Source organism: Durio zibethinus, chromosome 19 (genome assembly GCF_047325235.1).
Source record: "Durio zibethinus cultivar Kanyao isolate XHJ-2024 chromosome 19, ASM4732523v1, whole genome shotgun sequence".
In the NCBI taxonomy this organism is placed as follows: domain Eukaryota; kingdom Viridiplantae; phylum Streptophyta; class Magnoliopsida; order Malvales; family Malvaceae; genus Durio; species Durio zibethinus.
This window is the reverse complement of record NC_143180.1, coordinates 17,656,508-17,674,013: the sequence shown is the minus strand read 5'-3', so window position 1 is coordinate 17,674,013 and position 17,506 is coordinate 17,656,508. Positions and strand designations below refer to the sequence as shown.

Genomic DNA, 17,506 nt, shown 5'->3' with positions numbered 1-17,506 from the left:
TTGTGGCCTCCCTTGCTTGCAAACTTTTATCCACTTTAAAATCTCCATGTAGATATGGTCTATGAATGGGAATGGGTTGACCATAGACTACCTCATATGGTGCAGTTTGAATGGAAGTGTGAAAACTAGTGTTATACCACCATTCTGCTAAAGAGATCCATTTAGACTAGTGCTTATGTTGTTCTCTTGTCATGCACCTTAGTTATATCTTCAAACATCTGTTAAGCACTTTAGATTGTCCATTTGTTTAAAGGTGATAGGCAGTGGACATTTTTAGCTTGGTTCCCAATAATTTAAACAATTTCTTCCAAAATGAACTAGTGAAAATCTTATCTTTGTCAGAAACAATGGTATTAGGTACTCTATGCAACTTGTACACATTGTCTAGATAGGCTTAAGCAACAAGAGAGACAATTTCATATTTGCATTTTTGACAAATTTTGCATTCTCTAATATGCTGTTGAACCACCTTTTTCATACCTCTCTAATATACCATATTAGCTATTCTCCTCACAGTTGCCTCTACTCCAGAATGCCCTTCATTCACTGAATCATAAAAAAATGTTAATATGTCCTTTATTAACTCAGAATCAACTCCTACCATTAAGTTTTCCTTTCTTTCTTAACTGACTTGCTTGCCAAGTGTAATTAAGAAAGTGTCTTGTGTTGTTGTTAAGCCTATGCAACAAATGTATCAACATTAGATCTTTTAACCTAATAATTCTTGTAAATCATGAGGTAAATCAATTTGTTGACTAAACTAGTGTAACTCATCTCGAGACTAAGAAACTCCAATACCAAATATCATCATTAATCCACTTGTTTTACTAACCATTTTCAACTTAACAAACTACTTACTTGTAGCCATATGCACTTGAGCAGCCCATATTATTTACAGTTTGTACCAGTTGTTGGCTACAACAAATTGCATGGTCAGTAAGGAAAAATCTCATAGAATAGGCCCTAGTGTCTAGAGCCATTTCACCTTAAGTACTACTTCACAACCCATTAGAAGTAGCATAAAGAAATAAGTATGCTAGACTAAGCCTTAAACCTCTCAAGTCAATGCTTTACATACATCCTAAGTAAATAATTTGTTACCATTAGCTACAGTAACACTGGTTCTAGCAATCTTCTGAGTGCTACATTGTAATTTCTTAAGCAAGGATTAATTAATAAAATTATAGGTACTTTCAAAGTCTACTAAAAACACTACTAATTGGTTCTTGATTTGACCATATATCTTATGGTTATATGACCTTCAACTCCAATTAAAGCATGTAGAGAGATGACATGCTTGTTATGTAATTCATGGTCTTCCTCTCTAATCTTTTCCAGATTGTCTACACAGTCACAAAACTTTTCAGTTTCATTATTATTGTCTTTCTTTTCCTCAATAAATGTCTAGAAGCCTCGACACACTTGTGGCCTAGTGTAAACTTAATCCCAAACCACATACAAAGTCTTTTCTTCATCTTATCATCTCTTTTTTCATGAGTTGGTATTTTGATAACATTAGATTTTACTATAGTTGACTCATGTTTACTGGTTGTGGTTTGTAGGTATTTATGGGGTTTGTTTATTTAGTAAGCTGGTTGTAATTTAAGAAGGGATTTTTTTAGGTTGGCAACAGTGGGGGTAATGTAGATTTAGAGGTATAAGGTTTACTATGAGATATAGGAAAGGCTGTTATAGGATTCTTGTAAGGTATATAAGGTTTTTTTGGCACATTGTACATTAAGGACTCTGTCTGTTTGGCCAACTGGTAAGCATGGCTTAAGGATTTAGGATAAAACATTATAATAGGTTTAGAAATCTTAAGCTTTAAATTTTTTAAAAATATACTGAGTGTATTGTCATAAGAAATGAAGAGTAAATTTGAAATTATCGAAATTCAAAATGATTCTATCGTTCTTTGACCTGAATTCAAAATTATTTAAATTTAAAATTTTCTAATTATTCTTTAATTTGAAATGGTCTAAATTAAAATAATCTAACCCAAACCCACTCATTTGCCACCACTAGCTAACAAATATGAACACATGGGAGTAACCTACCACCTAAAAGTAACATCTTGCTAGAATTTTTGAGTTTGTTGTTGGAATTTGTTTATTTGTAAAAGAATATTTTAATTTGAATGCATGGGATTGTTTGCCTAGATGGGATGATTGAATTTGAGTTTTGATTTTGTAAAGTTTTAGCTGTTATTATAACAATGAAATAACAAATAAAATGCAAGATGGTTCTTTTTTTTTTTTTTAAGATATTTTGGTTTTATTGATAAACTTGAAAGGTGTATTGATAGATTTAATTTGAGTTTTGAGGGAAATAGCTTTTTAGGCTTTGGAATTTTGAGGCATATGTTGGTGGAAGATTTAATTTTTGTTCAATTCTCTTTTCTCAAAACTACAAGTGAAATGAAGAATTATTTTTGGGATTGAATTAAAATTTGAGTTTATTAATGTTCACTTGAATTTGATGTGCTAATTAAAGAGGAAAATTAAATTGGTTCAACTGTTGAATGTTTTTATGATTATTTTTATTTTATTTTCCATTCAGTCGTACTGTTTTATTCCGTACACGGTTGTGTGAAGTTTACAATTATAGTTTCTTTGCATAAAAGTACACAAGCATTTTATTTAAAAAAATAAAAATCTACACCACCATTGAGACATGTGGTTTGTTTATAATTGTAGCACTTAAAACACCAACACAGATTTTTTTGTTTAATTACATTAGAGGTCTTGTACTTCACTAAAATTTGAAATTTAATTCTTGTATTATAATTAATAGTGATTTAGTTCTCATGTTATTTTGATTTAATAATTTTAATTTAATTAATAATTTTATTAAATTCTTTTTCAATTAAAATTTTGATGTGATAATATTTTTGATAACATGACTATTAACTTGATGACATATTTATTGATTTTTTTATCATGATGTTAATTTTGTTAACACAATTTTTATAGATGAAATAAGTTGTCAAATTATATAAATGATTTTTATACTTATATAAAGCTTAAATTTTAATTCATGTAATATAATTCATTATTCTCGTAAAAGTTAAATTTGATAATGTTTAACTAATCGCTAATAAAAATTATATTTTTGCTTTTTTAAAATTCAATATTTCAAAATTTTTAGAATTTTTTATATTTTTAAAATATTAAATTTAATGTGTTTTTAAACATTTTAATTCTTAAAAATAATATTTTTAAATTTTTTAAAATCATATTTTAGTTTTTAAAAATTTTATTAATTTGAATTTTTAAAAATTTTTCTTGACTTTTTTAAAAATATTAAATTTATTTTAAATATTTTTAAATTTTTAAATAAAATTCTTTTTTTAAGTTTTTATATTTTTTCAAATTTTAACATTTTAAAATATTTTGTTTTTAATATTGTAAAATTTTAATAAATTTTCAATATTTTTTAATTTTTTATGTTTTTAGAAATGTTCCATATTTTTTAATATTTAAATAAAAATAAATAAATTATTATAGAGAAACGAATATTTAGAATTTGTTATGTTTTAATATATTTAAGGTGCAAGAGTATAAAAATTTGAAGTAAAACAAAGAAATGACAAAACACAAAAAACTTCTAATTTTGATTTATTATTCACTTGAATAATATAAAAAACATGTAAAATTTTTTATTTTTTATAAATTATTTTTTAAAATATAAAAAAATTTTAAAAAATTTAGAATATTTAATAAAATCTCAAAAAATTAAAACAATAAAATTAAATACCTTTAAATAAAAATGTTAAAATTTGAGAAATACAAAACTTCAAATTTTGAAATTTAAAAAAATTTAAATTTTGAAAAAATATATTTAACATTTTTAAAAATCTTAAAAATTTCTTTAAAAAAAATCAAAATATGGATTTTTAAAAATAAAATATAATTTTAAAATAAAAAATATGATTTAAAAAAGTTAAATTATTTAAAAAATATCAAATTGAATATTTAAAAATATGAAAAATTTTGAAAAGTTCAAAATCAACTTTATACAAAATTAAAATCTGAATTTTAAAATATTCAAAAAAACATGATTTTTATTAATAATTGTTGGATCAATATTATTAAATTATGTTAGGGAACTAAAGTTCAAATTTCATAAATATAAAAATCATTTTTATAATTTAATTGATTTGCTCAAAATTACCATGTCAACAAAATTAATATCACGATAGCAAAGTTAATATTGCATCAACAAAATCAACACTCATTAAGTTAACTACCATGCCAATAATTTTAACGATAAAAATTTGACAGAATTAATAATTAAATTAAGATTATTAAATTAAAATAATATAAAAAAATAAATTTGTATGAATTATAGCATGTAAACTAACATTCAAATTTTAAAATATTACAAAACCCTCTAAATGAACCTCTAACATAATTTAATTTTTTTTCTTTTCAAGGCAATTTATTATTATGAAAATTAAAATTAATCCAATTTAATAACTTATTAGTTTATTAGTTATTAATATATGTAAAGCATTCAAACTACCATTTTACACCATATAACACCCTATCTTTTTTTATTTAAGGCAATTTATTATTATGAAAATTAAAATTAATCCAATTTGATAACTTATTAGTTATTACTATATTTAAAGCATTCAAATGACCAGTTTACAGACAGCACCTTTTTTTTTTTTTTTAATTTAAGCAATTTATTATTATGAAAATTAAAATTAATACAATTTGATACCTTAATATTATTTTATTTAAGGCGTTAATTTAAAGCATTCCGACTGCAAGTTTACGCCCTACAACATCTTTCTTTCTTTTTTTTTTATTTAGCAACGACGAGATTTTTTATTTTTTACTTTTTATTTTATTTTATTTTTTTATTTAAAAATAATTACTTTCTTATAACTTTCCAAAAGATACGAACCCGGATAACCAAAGAAGACATTCACTTTACCACTTTGCTACTTTATTAAAACACCCTATTTGAAGGTAATGTTAGTTTTTTTTTTTTTAAGCCAATAGGTATTATTCTACCTTTTTTTTTTTTTTTAACCAGACACTGCTTCAAACTTTGATAATTTTAACAAGCTACCAAACATTGGCCAAAAGAAAAACAAGCTACCAACCAAAAATAGCAACGGGTATCTATAAAATTCCATTCACTAAAAAAGTGTTTAAAACTGTTGCAATGAACTGAAAATCACAATGTTTCTACTCCAGCAAGCTATATCACCAGAATCCTAGGGTTCCGCCCATTTTGGTAAATGATTTACAAAAAAAAGGTAAGCACTCTACTCTCAAACAGATTAAGTGTTACTACCACGGAGATTGGATACCTTATTTGCTTTCCTTTCTTCATCTGCTTTAGTAGCCATATCCTGAAATAATCCATGACCCAACATGTTAGTAGATATAACATGTACACAAGAAAAAACAGGAAAAGTGTTGCATTTCTAGTCAACATTTTAAATTCTCAAGTGCTGACCTGAATTATCCATGGGGTTGCCAGCAGGCACAGGCTCAGGTTCCTTTATCTCAACAACCACACAATCAGACATCAAGAAAGTTTTGGCCACTGAAGCAGCATGCTCCAAGCAACATCTGACCACCTAAATTATGAAAATTTAAACATTTCTCAGTTTTCTATAACTTTACTCGCTTGTAAGTGATAACCATAATTGAAGTTGGGAAAATAATTCTTAAAGACACTTGCTTAATTATACAAGCAATAGGGCAGAGCCAGAAATTTCATATTGGAGGCCCACGACAAAACAAGTTTTTTGAATACCATAAAGAAACAATTAACCAAAGTTAGAATAGAGAGAACCACTTAGAAAACCCTCAAAGATGAACAACGTATAAAAAAAAACAAAAATCATTTCTACAAACAATTTTAACATGTAAAATATGCTAATTCAAGCTATTTAAAGAAATTTCCTTTATTGACCAAGAAACTGTATTTAATAACCATTGGTAGAAAGTAATTAAACCAATGTGTTTATCTAATTTAATCAAAAGACAAATTGGTAGTTTAAGAAACTAAAAGCGGAGCATAATAGTGCTTTAAAACGCAACCTAATGTTTGAATATGTAACTAGAGGTCGTCACTTTCAATCATTTCAGGTTTGAATTTTTTAGGTTAGAGTCATCTTCAGTTAGAGTAACTTTGGTATGAACCATTTTCGAGCTAGCGTCACTTCACATATCTAACTACTCCTGTTAGAGTCTGTGACTATTTTAAATTAATTAAAATTGAGTTTAATTGAAAAGCTGTCAGATCAGGTCAAGTTTCACTAGCTCTGATTGTAACACTAAGAAAGGAAAAAGTTGCAAAATTTTTAATTAAGGTCATGTTGTAAATTCAATTAGTGGACAAAACTTAATTTCACCTTTCATTAAAGTTGGAAACTTCATTTTACAACAAAAGTTTCACAAGTCAGGGGTGGCGATTGCCCCTGCCAATCCGCTCTATATTTTTACTTGCTGACCACATGCAACCTTGGGAGAGGAAAAAAGTACTCCCTCCATTTCAAATCGAATGTCCATCTTGTTATTTTAGGATGTTTCAAAATAATGTCCACTTGTTTCATCTTTCCAAAATTACAATTCATTTGAAATACTAAATTCAGGTGAGTCCCAATAGCTTTTAATAAACTTGGTAAAAGTTGTAAAGCAGGGAGAAAATATCACAACTATTTAAAACTCATGCTATTTGGAAAGTGAACGCTCAACTTAAAATGGGGGAAGTAAAACACGACAAAATAGATGTAGAGCTCAATAAAGGAACTAACCTTGGTTGGATCAATAATTCCTGCGGCCATAAGATCCTCATATTTTCCAGTGGCAGCATTGAATCCATACTTAAGGTTATCATTGGACAGCACCTGCCAATAATTTAAAAAAAAAAAAAAGAAGGAAAGAAAAAACACTTTTTTAGCAAACTGCACAAACCGGAAGTGTAAAGTTTATGGTAACTTGAAACTATTATAAATCATACCTTCTCGCTCACCACACTTCCATCAACACCAGCGTTCTTAGCAATCAATTTTAGAGGGTAACTCACAGCTCTTTTAACAATGTCTGCTCCAACCTATAGTAAATCAAGATACTTAGTAAGGGAACTTTTTCAGCAAGCCGATGATGCGATTGCAATGACATTCAGAAATCTCCCATAAAAACTTTAAGCCTCTATTAAGTTGTCAAGACAATGGTTACCTTTTCTTCATCATTATCAAGGGAATCCTTAATAGCATCCACCTTAGAAGCAAGTCTCAGTAAAGTACATCCACCACCAACAACAATTCCTTCCTCAACTGCAGCCTGAAAATTGATGAAATATGCAGTATTTTATGGTATTAAAGGACAATAATTGCAACATAAGACCATCATGACAAGTGATGAGATGCATTTCCTTGGTTGCATTAAGAGCGTCTTCTACTCTCAATTTCTTTTCTTTAAGCTCTGTTTCAGTTTGAGCTCCAACCTTAAAATTTCAAAAGAACATTACATCAATTAGATATAAACCATACATAATTTTCCATACCAAATTTCATTTTAAAACTGTATAACAAGTTTCTTCAGCTAACTAGAAATTACCTGTATCACTGCTATGCCACCAGATAATTTGGCAATCCTTTCATTAAGTTTTTCCTTCTCATACTCTTGTTCTGCAGCCTGGAATAAAGCAATAATGTTTTAGGCATCACAAGAACAAGAAATCCACAAGAAAGACTTGTATAAAAACAATAGTGTGAGCATGTTTGTGTGTGCATGTTTGTATTAGCATGAACTTAAAAAAAAAAAAAACCTCAAGGAGATTTCTAATCTGCACAACTCGTTTGTTTACTACTTCCTGGGTGCTTCCATCACCAACAATGGTGGTTGTATCCTTGGTAAGCACCACCTTAGAAGCGTGGCCCAATACCTCTTTGCCAGCTTTGTCCAAGGAAAGCCCAACCTCATCTCTGATTACAGTACCTGTATGCAAATGGTACAGAGATCTCTCAATAGTGGTGCATGTGTGTGTGCACATGCAAGTATGTGTGCATGCCTACACACTTCGGAGAGAGAGAAAGGGTTGGGAACAATGTACATAGCATGGGGAAAACAAAGATGATAAAACAAAATATAATTTATAAAGAGTAGCAAATAAGAAATAAAGACTTATACATACCTCCAGTAAGAATAGCAATGTCATCAAGGTACTCCCTCCGGCGCTCTCCAAAGCCCGGAGCTTTGAGAGCAGCAATCTTCAAACCCCCTCTAAGCTTGTTCACAACCAGAGTTGCTAAGGCTTCCTGTTCAATGTCTTCTGCAATTGTCAAAATTGGGTATCCACTTCTAATAGCATCTTCTAGGATGTTGATAAGATCTCTAGCATTTGTTATTTTCTTATCAACAAGTAGCAACTGCAACCAGAATGCAACAGTGCAATTGTCAATATTCAATGTTGGAAGGTATATGTTTTTCAGAATGAAAATTTGGCCTCATGATTATAAAATGTACCTTGCAGTTTTCATATTCTACTGCCATTTTCTCACTGTCAGTGACAAAATAAGGTGAAATATAACCACGTTCAAATTGCATCCCTTCAACAACATAGAGGCTATTGTCAGCACTTTTACCCTCCTCGAGGGTAACCACACCTTTTCGACCAACTTTACTCATAGCCTCAGCAATCATATTTCCTACTTCATAGTTGTTACCAGCACTAACAGTTGCCACATCTGCAAGTTCACTGTCTTCGACCTGCAATCCCATGGCACACTCATTACATCCCCTCTAAATAGTAAATGCAGACAAAAAGGAAAAGTGGATGAGTATTAAAATTACCTCTTTTGACATATTCTTAAGCTCAGATACTAAAGCCTTTGTGGTTTTCTCAATGCCCCTAGTGATTAAGACAGGGTTTGCACCAGCTGCCACCACCTGAATGACAATTGTACTTAGCAATTACTACAAATAGCATAACAATGGCTAAAAATACACTGTCTTCATACACTCAATCATAATGATATGAAGATGAATGCACAAACCTTGACACCTTCAGCAATCAGACCTTGTGCAAGAACAACCGATGTTGTTGTTCCATCACCAGCCAAGTCATTTGTCTTAGCAGCTGCCTGTCTTACTAACCTAGCTCCAATGTTCTCAACGGGGTCCTCCAACTCAACCTTGAAATTGATACAAGCACAAAATTCAATCAATAATTGATAAGCCATACGGTAGAGAGGGATTCTATTTGATATTCTAAACTAACAGTAACAAAATTACAAACAAAGACAATAAGAACTAAAATATAGATTACAAAGGTTTCCTGAAACATATACATCTCACAATCAATACTAATTTGAACTTCAATAGCTGTCTAGAGCAAGGGCATACCTCCTTAGCCACTGTCACACCATCATTAACAATTTTCGGCGAGCCATATTTGCTTTCTAAAACAACATTCCTCCCTTTTGTCCAAGAGTTACCCCAACCAAATCAGCAAGCTTGTTTACACCAGCCTACAACAAAAGAACCTAAAGTAAGATTGAGCAAACGTACAAAGGCTCTAATTCATCAGCATTTGAAACAATGAAAGACTCACTTGCAATTTCTTTATAGCTGACCCATCCTTGTTGAAATGCGGCTCTTTTGCTGCAGAAATCTTGGGCAGACGAGATCTCCTAAGAACAACATTTCGTCTACTAACAAAAGAGGTTGAAGAAATGGAAGCAAATGATGACAATCTGTTTGAAGAAGAAGCAAGTTTCTTATCCATGACGTGACCATTTGGAGCAATGAATGAGCCAACTGAAGACATGGCCGTGAATGCCGATGCCATTTACTCGCTGAAAATATTCAAAGCAATCACGAATGTAAATCAATGAATATCGTGAGAAATATAAATGACTTCCATTTTCAAGAGGTATAAGCAACAGAATTATTTCTTTCAATTATCTTATTCTACAACTCGAGAAACGAATAAAATTGAAATCTAAACACTTAAAGCAGTACAAAAAATTGAAAGGAAAACGGAGGACTAGTATACCTTAAACTTTGTTCCGAAATGAAAGCAAAATTCAGGAAAAAGAAATAAAGATTAGTACCAAAAAACGAAGAAAAATAAACAAAGAGAAAGAGAGAAACACAAGCGGGAAGAAGGAGGAAGGAGGCGACGGGGGATGGAAGAGTTAGAGAGGAAGGAATAGGCGGCTGCTGGGAAAGGGGTTTAGACAAGTCTGGTGCGTCTGTTTGGGGAGAAAGAGAAGAGAGAAACAAACTCAGTACTAACCTTTCCTAGCCTAGGGTGAAGCATACGGTGTGGTTTGCCCAACTTCAACGTATTTGTTTGGATGATGTTGCTGTCCCTATTTCCTCGAGCTTTTTCTTGTAATAAGATACATTAAAATTTTAATTCTCAAAATGATGTACTTTTCAGGTTTTTTCTGTAAATGAGGTATTTTAAATTCTATAACTACATGTCATAGTCTAAATGGTCAAATTGCCAACATGGCAATTAGTCGCATTTTATGGTTTTTTTTTTTTTTTTAATTTCTTCTCTTTCTCCTGTTATACTTCACTTTTCTTCTCTTCCATGCGAACAGCACTGCGGAAAAAATTAACCCATACTAAGTGAGATAATGCTAGGCTCCAATCTACCCAATTTGCAACATCTAATAAAGTTAACTTCACCAAACCTCACTTTTGTCTTTTTCTTTTTCTCCATAAACAACTTATTCATTTCCTTTGGCTTGCCACCCTAAACAATTGCAATACTTATTGCTCATGATAGATGAGACCTCTCAGCAAAAGATAAGAAAAATTATAAAAATCCTTTAAAATCTCTTATTTTTAGCAATTAGATTATTATTATACTTCAAGTTTTTCGATCACATTTTTTTTGTGGCATTCTATCAAACACCAAACCTTCAATATCTATTACAAGTTTTCAACGCACATATCTTTTGATATCCAACAAAGCCATCATTACTTTTAAGAAAAAAATCAACAACTTGTGAAATATCAATGAATTATGACAGAATTCATGTAAACAATGGAACAAAAGAATTACATCCATTGTAGAGTCACTTTCTTTCTTTTTTTGTTCTTGGATAAATTAAAATTTTTTATTTAAAAAATTCGAAGAAACAGAGCAAACCTCTGCTAGAAGAAACAAAAAAAACGAAAGGAGTACAATCAACAATTATTGACTTATTCTCCGGTTATTACAAAAGAGTATTGTTTGAATGCTTAAAACTGCCTCCCTTTGGTAATACACTGATGTAGGAAAAAACTCTCCGCTCCGCTCATTTATTATTAATAAAATGTCGGAAAAACAAAGTGTTGCTCAAGGTCTTGAAGCTTCTACTTAATCTGGTCCGTTGGATATTTTGTATTGTTTTTATTTGTCCAATTGTTCTTGTTTTGGAACTCTCTAGAACTTTGTTTAAAATAAATGTATCTTTTCTAAAGAAAAAATCAATTTGAAAAAAAAGGATAAAACGGTAATTACATATATTTAAATTCTTATTTATACTCTTTCAAAAATAATAATTATATTCTTATTTGTCAAGGGAAATTATCAAATTTATCATTATTTTTAATATAATTTTACCACCTAAATTCAATTCTAGTCACTTATGGATAAAAATAAAATATTTCATTTAAACTAAATAATTTAATTTTTATTATCTAAAAAAATTTTAAAAATATTTTATATCAAATTTCAAATAAAGATAATATCAAATAATATTTTGATATTATCTTTATTTGAAATTTGATATAAAATATTTTTTTATTAATAAAAATAAAAAAGTAATGAAATTTTAAATGTAATATTTGAAAAAGAAGAAAATGATAAAAATTTTATTATAATTACTTGTATTTTACAATAAAACTTAAAGCTTATTTATACAGAGATAAAATATTACAAAATAAAAAATATAATAAATAAAAATAATGATTAAATTAATTTTTATAATCAGCTAAATTAATATCTAATATTCTTTAAATTAATATCAAATCAATCTAAAATATTACTAAAATATTATTGAAATATTACTATAATAATATCATCAATTTAGAATATTACTAAAATATTACTAAAATATCATTGACATCCTTTCGTAAGCTTAAGATGGTAATGTAAAAGCCAACTTGAGTTTGAAAACTTTGATAAGAAACTGACTAAATGGATGTGATTTGGTGAAGATATCTGTTTTTTTATCAACACTAATAATAGGACCAAGTTGAAGAGTTTGAGCTAGCAGATGATGACGAATGAAGTAACAGTCAATTTCAATATATTTAATACACTTATGTAAAATATCGTTGTGAGTTATTTGAATAAAAGTTTGATTATTATAAAATATAAGAGTATTAGAGTGATGAGAAACATTTATATCCTGAAGTAGCCATCATAACAATAAAAGTTTTGATGTGGCATCTACAACAGCTTGATAATCAGCTTCAGTGTTAAAGTAGGATACCACAGTTTATTTTTCACTTTGTCAAAAAATAAGACAAAAACCAAGAAAGAAATAGTAGCTTATGGTAGAACAACGATTAGTAAGATTTCCTGCCTAATCAACATCATAATAATAATGCAAGTCCAAAGAGGAACTAGAGGAAAAATTTAAACATGAAACATAGTACCTTTGACATATAGTAGGATTCAAAAGACAGTAGTAAAATGAGTATATCAAGGAACAAATAGAAATTGACTAACTAGATGAACAATATAGGCAATGTTTGGACAAGTAACAATAAAGTATAGGAGACTTCCCACCAGAGTTTGATGCAAAGAAAGCTCTGGAAATGGTATACCATTAGTAGGAAAAGGCTTTAAGTTTTGTTCAGGTGGTAATGATGTAATCTTGCTATCAGTTAAACTTGCTCGAGCAATAAAATCATAAGCATTCTTTATTTGAGACAAATGTAAGCCAATAGAATCATTAGTGACTTCAAGGCCCCAAAAATAACTTAATGAACCAAGATTTTTCATCTTAAAATTAGAATGAAGAAAAGTTTTTAGATCTTAAATACCATTTTTGTCATTACTGTAACGATCATATCATCTACATAAAGTAAGATAAGAATAATACCATTTTCAATAGTTTGAGTAAAAAGAGTAGAATCATGATTAATAGATGTAAAATCAAGTTATGTAACAATGGTACTAAACTTTGAAAACCAAGCTCTAAGAGCTTACTTAAGACTATATAAAGCACATCAAAGATGATAGACCATGTTAGAAGGTATAAATGAACCAGGAGGTGGCTTTATATAGACTTTTTCGATAAGATCACCATTTAAGAAGGCATTTTTAACATTTATTTGAAAGTTTGACCATTTTCTAGCTGTAGCAACAACTAATAGCGAATGAATAGATGTAAGGCGAGCAACTGAGGCAAAAGTCTCTTCATAGTCAATGCCATATTCTTGTGTAAATCCTCGAGCAATAAGACAAGTTTTGTAATGTTCTATTGACCGATTAGATCGAGTCTTGATCTTGTAAACCCACTTACAATCAATTACTAATTTATCAGAAGGTTGTTTAACAATATTCCAAGTTTAAGTTTTTTTAAGAGCCTAAAGCTCTTTTGCCATTGCTTGCTGATATATAGGATTAGAGATAGCTTCACAAAAATTATGAGGTTTAATTTATGTTTCTAAAGCATAATAACAATGAAAATCTAAAATTGAATGTAGGATTACCTTACCCGGGTGGAACAATGAAATGCAGGTAGTATGTATGGTAAATGGGTAACCGTATCAATTGGAGCCCCGGTCAAATCAAACATAGTAGGAGTGAAAGAAGATGGATCATTGTTTAAGTCAAAATATTTATAATAGTCTCCCTATTTTAAGAAAAATCAAAAGATGAACTTGTAAAAATACATAGAAAAAAAGATGGTGAATGTAATGAGGGTGCACTAGTGAGCTTTTATGTTCCCAAAAAACTACATACCTTGAGATATAAAGAAGTTTAGATATTAGATCATGACACCTATACCCCTTATGTTCTACACCATAACCTAAAAAATAATACAATCTAGCTCTAGGTTTAAGTTTAGTCCTTTCATGAGTAAGAAGTTGAACAAAGCAAGCACATCCAAAAACTTAAAAAAAAATGGTAATCAGGTACCTTATTGTATAGACACTTATAGGGAGATTGTGTGCCTAATATTGGTGTGGGAACACGATTAATAGTGTAAATAGCTATGAGAGCAGCTTTACCATAAAATTGTTTAGAAAAGAAGAGAAAATGAGAAGTCACAAACTGTGTTAAGAATATAATGATGTTTTCTTTTAGCTCGACCATTTTGTTATAAAGTATATGGGTAAGACTTATAAGGAAGAGTCTCATGATCCTTTAACAAGTTATGAAACTCAGTTTCTATATATTCAATAGTATTGTTAGACCTTAAGATTTTTATTTTTTTAAAAAATTAAGTTTGTATCATGTTATTGAATTCATAAAAACTTGATAAAAGTTCAATTCTTTGTTTGAATAAATATATCCAAGTATAATGAGAGAAATCATCAATAAATATAACAAAGTAACATGAATCTCTTAAGGTTGGTATGGGCGCTAGACCCCAAATATTAGAATAGACTAAATCAAAATGAACAGATGAGATAAAATCACTTTTATTAAAAGGTAAAACACTTTGCTTTCTAAGTTGACAAGACAAATAATCAAAAATATTATGAGAAACATTACCTAAGACACCAGTGGAAGCAAGTAACTTTATTCGAGAAATAGATGCATGCCTTAGCCTAGAATTTTATAAATCTAAAGAAACTAAAGAGTTGGTTGTTTAAAATATAGTAGTAGTGGTCAAATGTTGTGAAATTTTCAAAGTTTCAAGCTCAAACATTGTTCTAACCTTATGCTTTGTCCCAACTTTCTAACTTGTTTAAGGATCCTACACAATATAGCCATATCATTGTGAAAAATGCAAATCAAGATTAAGGTCACTAAGTTCGCCAACCAAAAGCAAATTTAAGGCAAGATTAGGAATAAGATAAGTATCAGACATACATAGTTTTATGGTTTTAATATTACCAATATGCCTAGCTTTTAAGATAGGTCCATTTGCTGTTTTAATGATTAGACCATTAGGTACAGGTGTCTTACTTTTAAACAAAGAAAGATCAATAGTCATATGATTTCCACAAGCAGTATCAAACAATTAAACATCACCAGATGTGGTAGTAGACATAGCATGAACATGAGATTGAGATAATACTTGATTGAACAAAGTTTGAAAATTAGTGGTAGAGATTGTAATGGTCTCAAAAGAAGACTCGAAAGTGTTTGGTTTAGGGATTGTTGTAGACACACCATTTTGTTTAGAAATTATTCTTGACACCCCATTTTGTCCTAACATTTTTTCGAAAATTGAAAAAAGGTTTCAACCATAATTGAGAGATTTTTGAGATTTAATTCCAAAAGCAATTCACATTAAAATGATGTTGAGAGATTTTTAGGATTTCATCCTAGAGTCAATTCAAATTAAATTGATGTTAAGAGATTTTTGGGATTTAATTCTAGAATCAATTCTCATTAAAATGAAATCAAATAAAATTATAGATTTAAGAAGGATTGATTGAGCATGAATTTCTTTATAAATCTGTGATCAAAGTAAATAGGGGAAAATGAGTGGAAAAAATTTTCATTCATTTTTTCAAAATTACAATTGTTCCATAAGGCATAGTGACTCATAGTGCTTATGTATCTACAACCACATTAATCATACATATGCTGTTAAGTTGGCTAGCTGTGTATAAACTTAGGCTTAGTTTGTTGGGTGTGTCATTGGTTTTGAGCTTGTCATGGTGGATTGTAGTGATTGGTCAATTTGTATACATAGTTACAAGTGACAAGTGCAAATATATGTGGAATGGATTCTGTGTTCAATCCTTCATTGGACTACCTCTACAGTGATGTTGTGTTTGGAAACTTGGTATTTTCAGATTCTAGTTTTGCTAGCAAGTTTGCTTAAGAACCTAGGGTTGGCTTTGAATTCACTCTCCATTTGGATAAACTTTCGATTAAAGTTTGAAGTTTTTGCTTGAACCTGATGACCTACGTGAAGATTTATGCTTCAAGTCTGACTTGATAGTAGGTTTTTTTTTTCTTTTATCCTAGTTTCTGTTTTGATTTTATTTTATTTTACTTTTTCTACTTTATTTTATTTTTAGATTTTTTATTTTTACTGATTATTTTTATCTTTACTTATTTTAATTTGAACAATTCATTTATTTATTTTTTAATGCCTTTATGAATTTCATTTTATTTATTTATTTATTTTATTAAAAGATAATAAAAAAAATATTTCTAAAATAAATTCATGAATCTTAACAAACTATTGGAGATTTTTCAAGGATTTAAATTTTGTGAAATCCACCAAACTATTGAAAAATTTCATAAATAAATTTTAAAAAATGAAAAATAATTTTTATCTTACCAAACTATTGGAGTATTGCATCTCTAAGTTAAATCTTACCAAACTATTGGGAGATTTAATAAACTTTTTCAAAAGAATAAAATTTTCAAAAATATTTTCAAATAAAATCTCAATAGACTATTGGGAGATCTACCTCAAAGTAAATCTTACCAAACTATTGGAGGACTTTACTAATTTTTCCTGAATAAAATACATTAATAAATCTGATAATAGAGTTTCTTCAAGGTGGGACTCTAGTTTCCATGAATACTCATAAGATGAAAGAATTATCTTAAATTGCTATCAAATTATTGGGGCAATTTTAGGATTAATTTTCAATATTAAATGTTTGGGTAAATTATAAAAATATTTTAGGTTTGGATAATTTGAAATCAAACTGGTACCATCCTTTGGATGGACTTTGTAGGGGTACTATAATTTTTCTCACATATAACCATACTCCCAAATTTAAATTTGGTTTCATGGATTAAAATCTACTATTTAAAGATAACTAAGTTAATCTTGAAACTCCTCTTTAAATAAGACAGATTCGATCAAGTCGCCAAACACAACTAAATAAAAAAGATTGGTGGTGGCTCCTAAAAGTCATGTCTAGTGGTAAGTTCAGGGATTTATACATTATGACAGTTTGACAACTCTGTTTGGGATACTGAGAGTCATGCCAGTAAATAATTTCTTACTATCCAAACCTTGCTTGATAAATTTAAGACTATTTTTTTTCTTATTTTTTTCTTTTCATTGCTTATATTTTGTTCAGTTATTCATTTATATATATTTATCATTCATTTGCATGTGCATAACATAAGCTCTCCACCCGAGCTTTACCCTTAAAAAGGAGTAAAGTACTTATGCCCTTATGAGATTTCATATCTTCGCATAAGCTTGTGAAATACTCTCACTTAAATTGAATCCTTTTCGCTTGTGGCCTATGATGGGTGAGAATCGAGGTGCCTTATGAGTTTGTAATGGACAATGATAAAAGGAACAATTTGGAAACCTTTTAGAAGTAATCCAAACCACATATAATTAACTTTAAGAGCCTAACCATAAATA

At 29.3% G+C, this 17,506-nt stretch overlaps 2 protein-coding genes across 2 annotated transcripts; both read right to left on the bottom strand.

The window, feature by feature from the left end:
* Nucleotides 1–5,120: 5,120 nt before the first annotated feature.
* Nucleotides 5,121–10,293, bottom strand: LOC111310448 (chaperonin 60 subunit beta 2, chloroplastic). Its single transcript, XM_089748725.1, has 15 exons — nucleotides 10,027–10,293; nucleotides 9,583–9,826; nucleotides 9,375–9,499; nucleotides 9,026–9,163; nucleotides 8,823–8,918; nucleotides 8,496–8,738; nucleotides 8,164–8,398; nucleotides 7,798–7,967; nucleotides 7,587–7,664; nucleotides 7,404–7,473; nucleotides 7,206–7,312; nucleotides 6,988–7,080; nucleotides 6,782–6,874; nucleotides 5,476–5,599; nucleotides 5,121–5,368 (listed from the first exon to the last, which is right to left on the bottom strand). The coding sequence occupies exons 5-15, from the start codon at nucleotides 8,832–8,834 to the stop codon at nucleotides 5,355–5,357; spliced, it is 1,239 nt and encodes a 412-aa protein (XP_089604851.1). The 5' UTR covers nucleotides 8,835–8,918; nucleotides 9,026–9,163; nucleotides 9,375–9,499; nucleotides 9,583–9,826; nucleotides 10,027–10,293; the 3' UTR covers nucleotides 5,121–5,354.
* LOC149513469 (chaperonin 60 subunit beta 3, chloroplastic-like) lies at nucleotides 8,996–9,819 on the bottom strand. Its single transcript, XM_089748674.1, has 4 exons — nucleotides 9,583–9,819; nucleotides 9,467–9,499; nucleotides 9,250–9,306; nucleotides 8,996–9,163 (listed from the first exon to the last, which is right to left on the bottom strand). Exons 1-4 carry the CDS (start codon nucleotides 9,817–9,819, stop codon nucleotides 8,996–8,998), a joined length of 495 nt encoding a protein of 164 aa, XP_089604800.1.
* Nucleotides 10,294–17,506: the final 7,213 nt, after the last annotated feature.

What these genes read in the sequence shown, in the direction of transcription:
- LOC111310448 (XM_089748725.1), bottom strand. An exon ending in TAGAATATGAAAACTGCAAG is followed by an intron (nt 8,399 to 8,495) that starts GTACATTTTATA and finishes TTCTGGTTGCAG; the next exon opens with TTGCTACTTGTTGATAAGAA. An exon ending in GTGGCATAGCAGTGATACAG is followed by an intron (nt 7,474 to 7,586) that starts GTAATTTCTAGT and finishes TGAAATTTTAAG; the next exon opens with GTTGGAGCTCAAACTGAAAC.
- LOC149513469 (XM_089748674.1), bottom strand. Translation starts at nt 9,819, where the DNA reads ATGGCATCGGCATTCACGGCCATGTCTTCAGTTGGCTCATTCATTGCT. An exon ending in CAGCTATAAAGAAATTGCAA is followed by an intron (nt 9,500 to 9,582) that starts GTGAGTCTTTCA and finishes CTTTTGTTGTAG; the next exon opens with GCTGGTGTAAACAAGCTTGC. An exon ending in TTGTTTGTAATTTTGTTACT is followed by an intron (nt 9,164 to 9,249) that starts GTTAGTTTAGAA and finishes ATCAATTTCAAG; the next exon opens with GTTGAGTTGGAGGACCCCGT.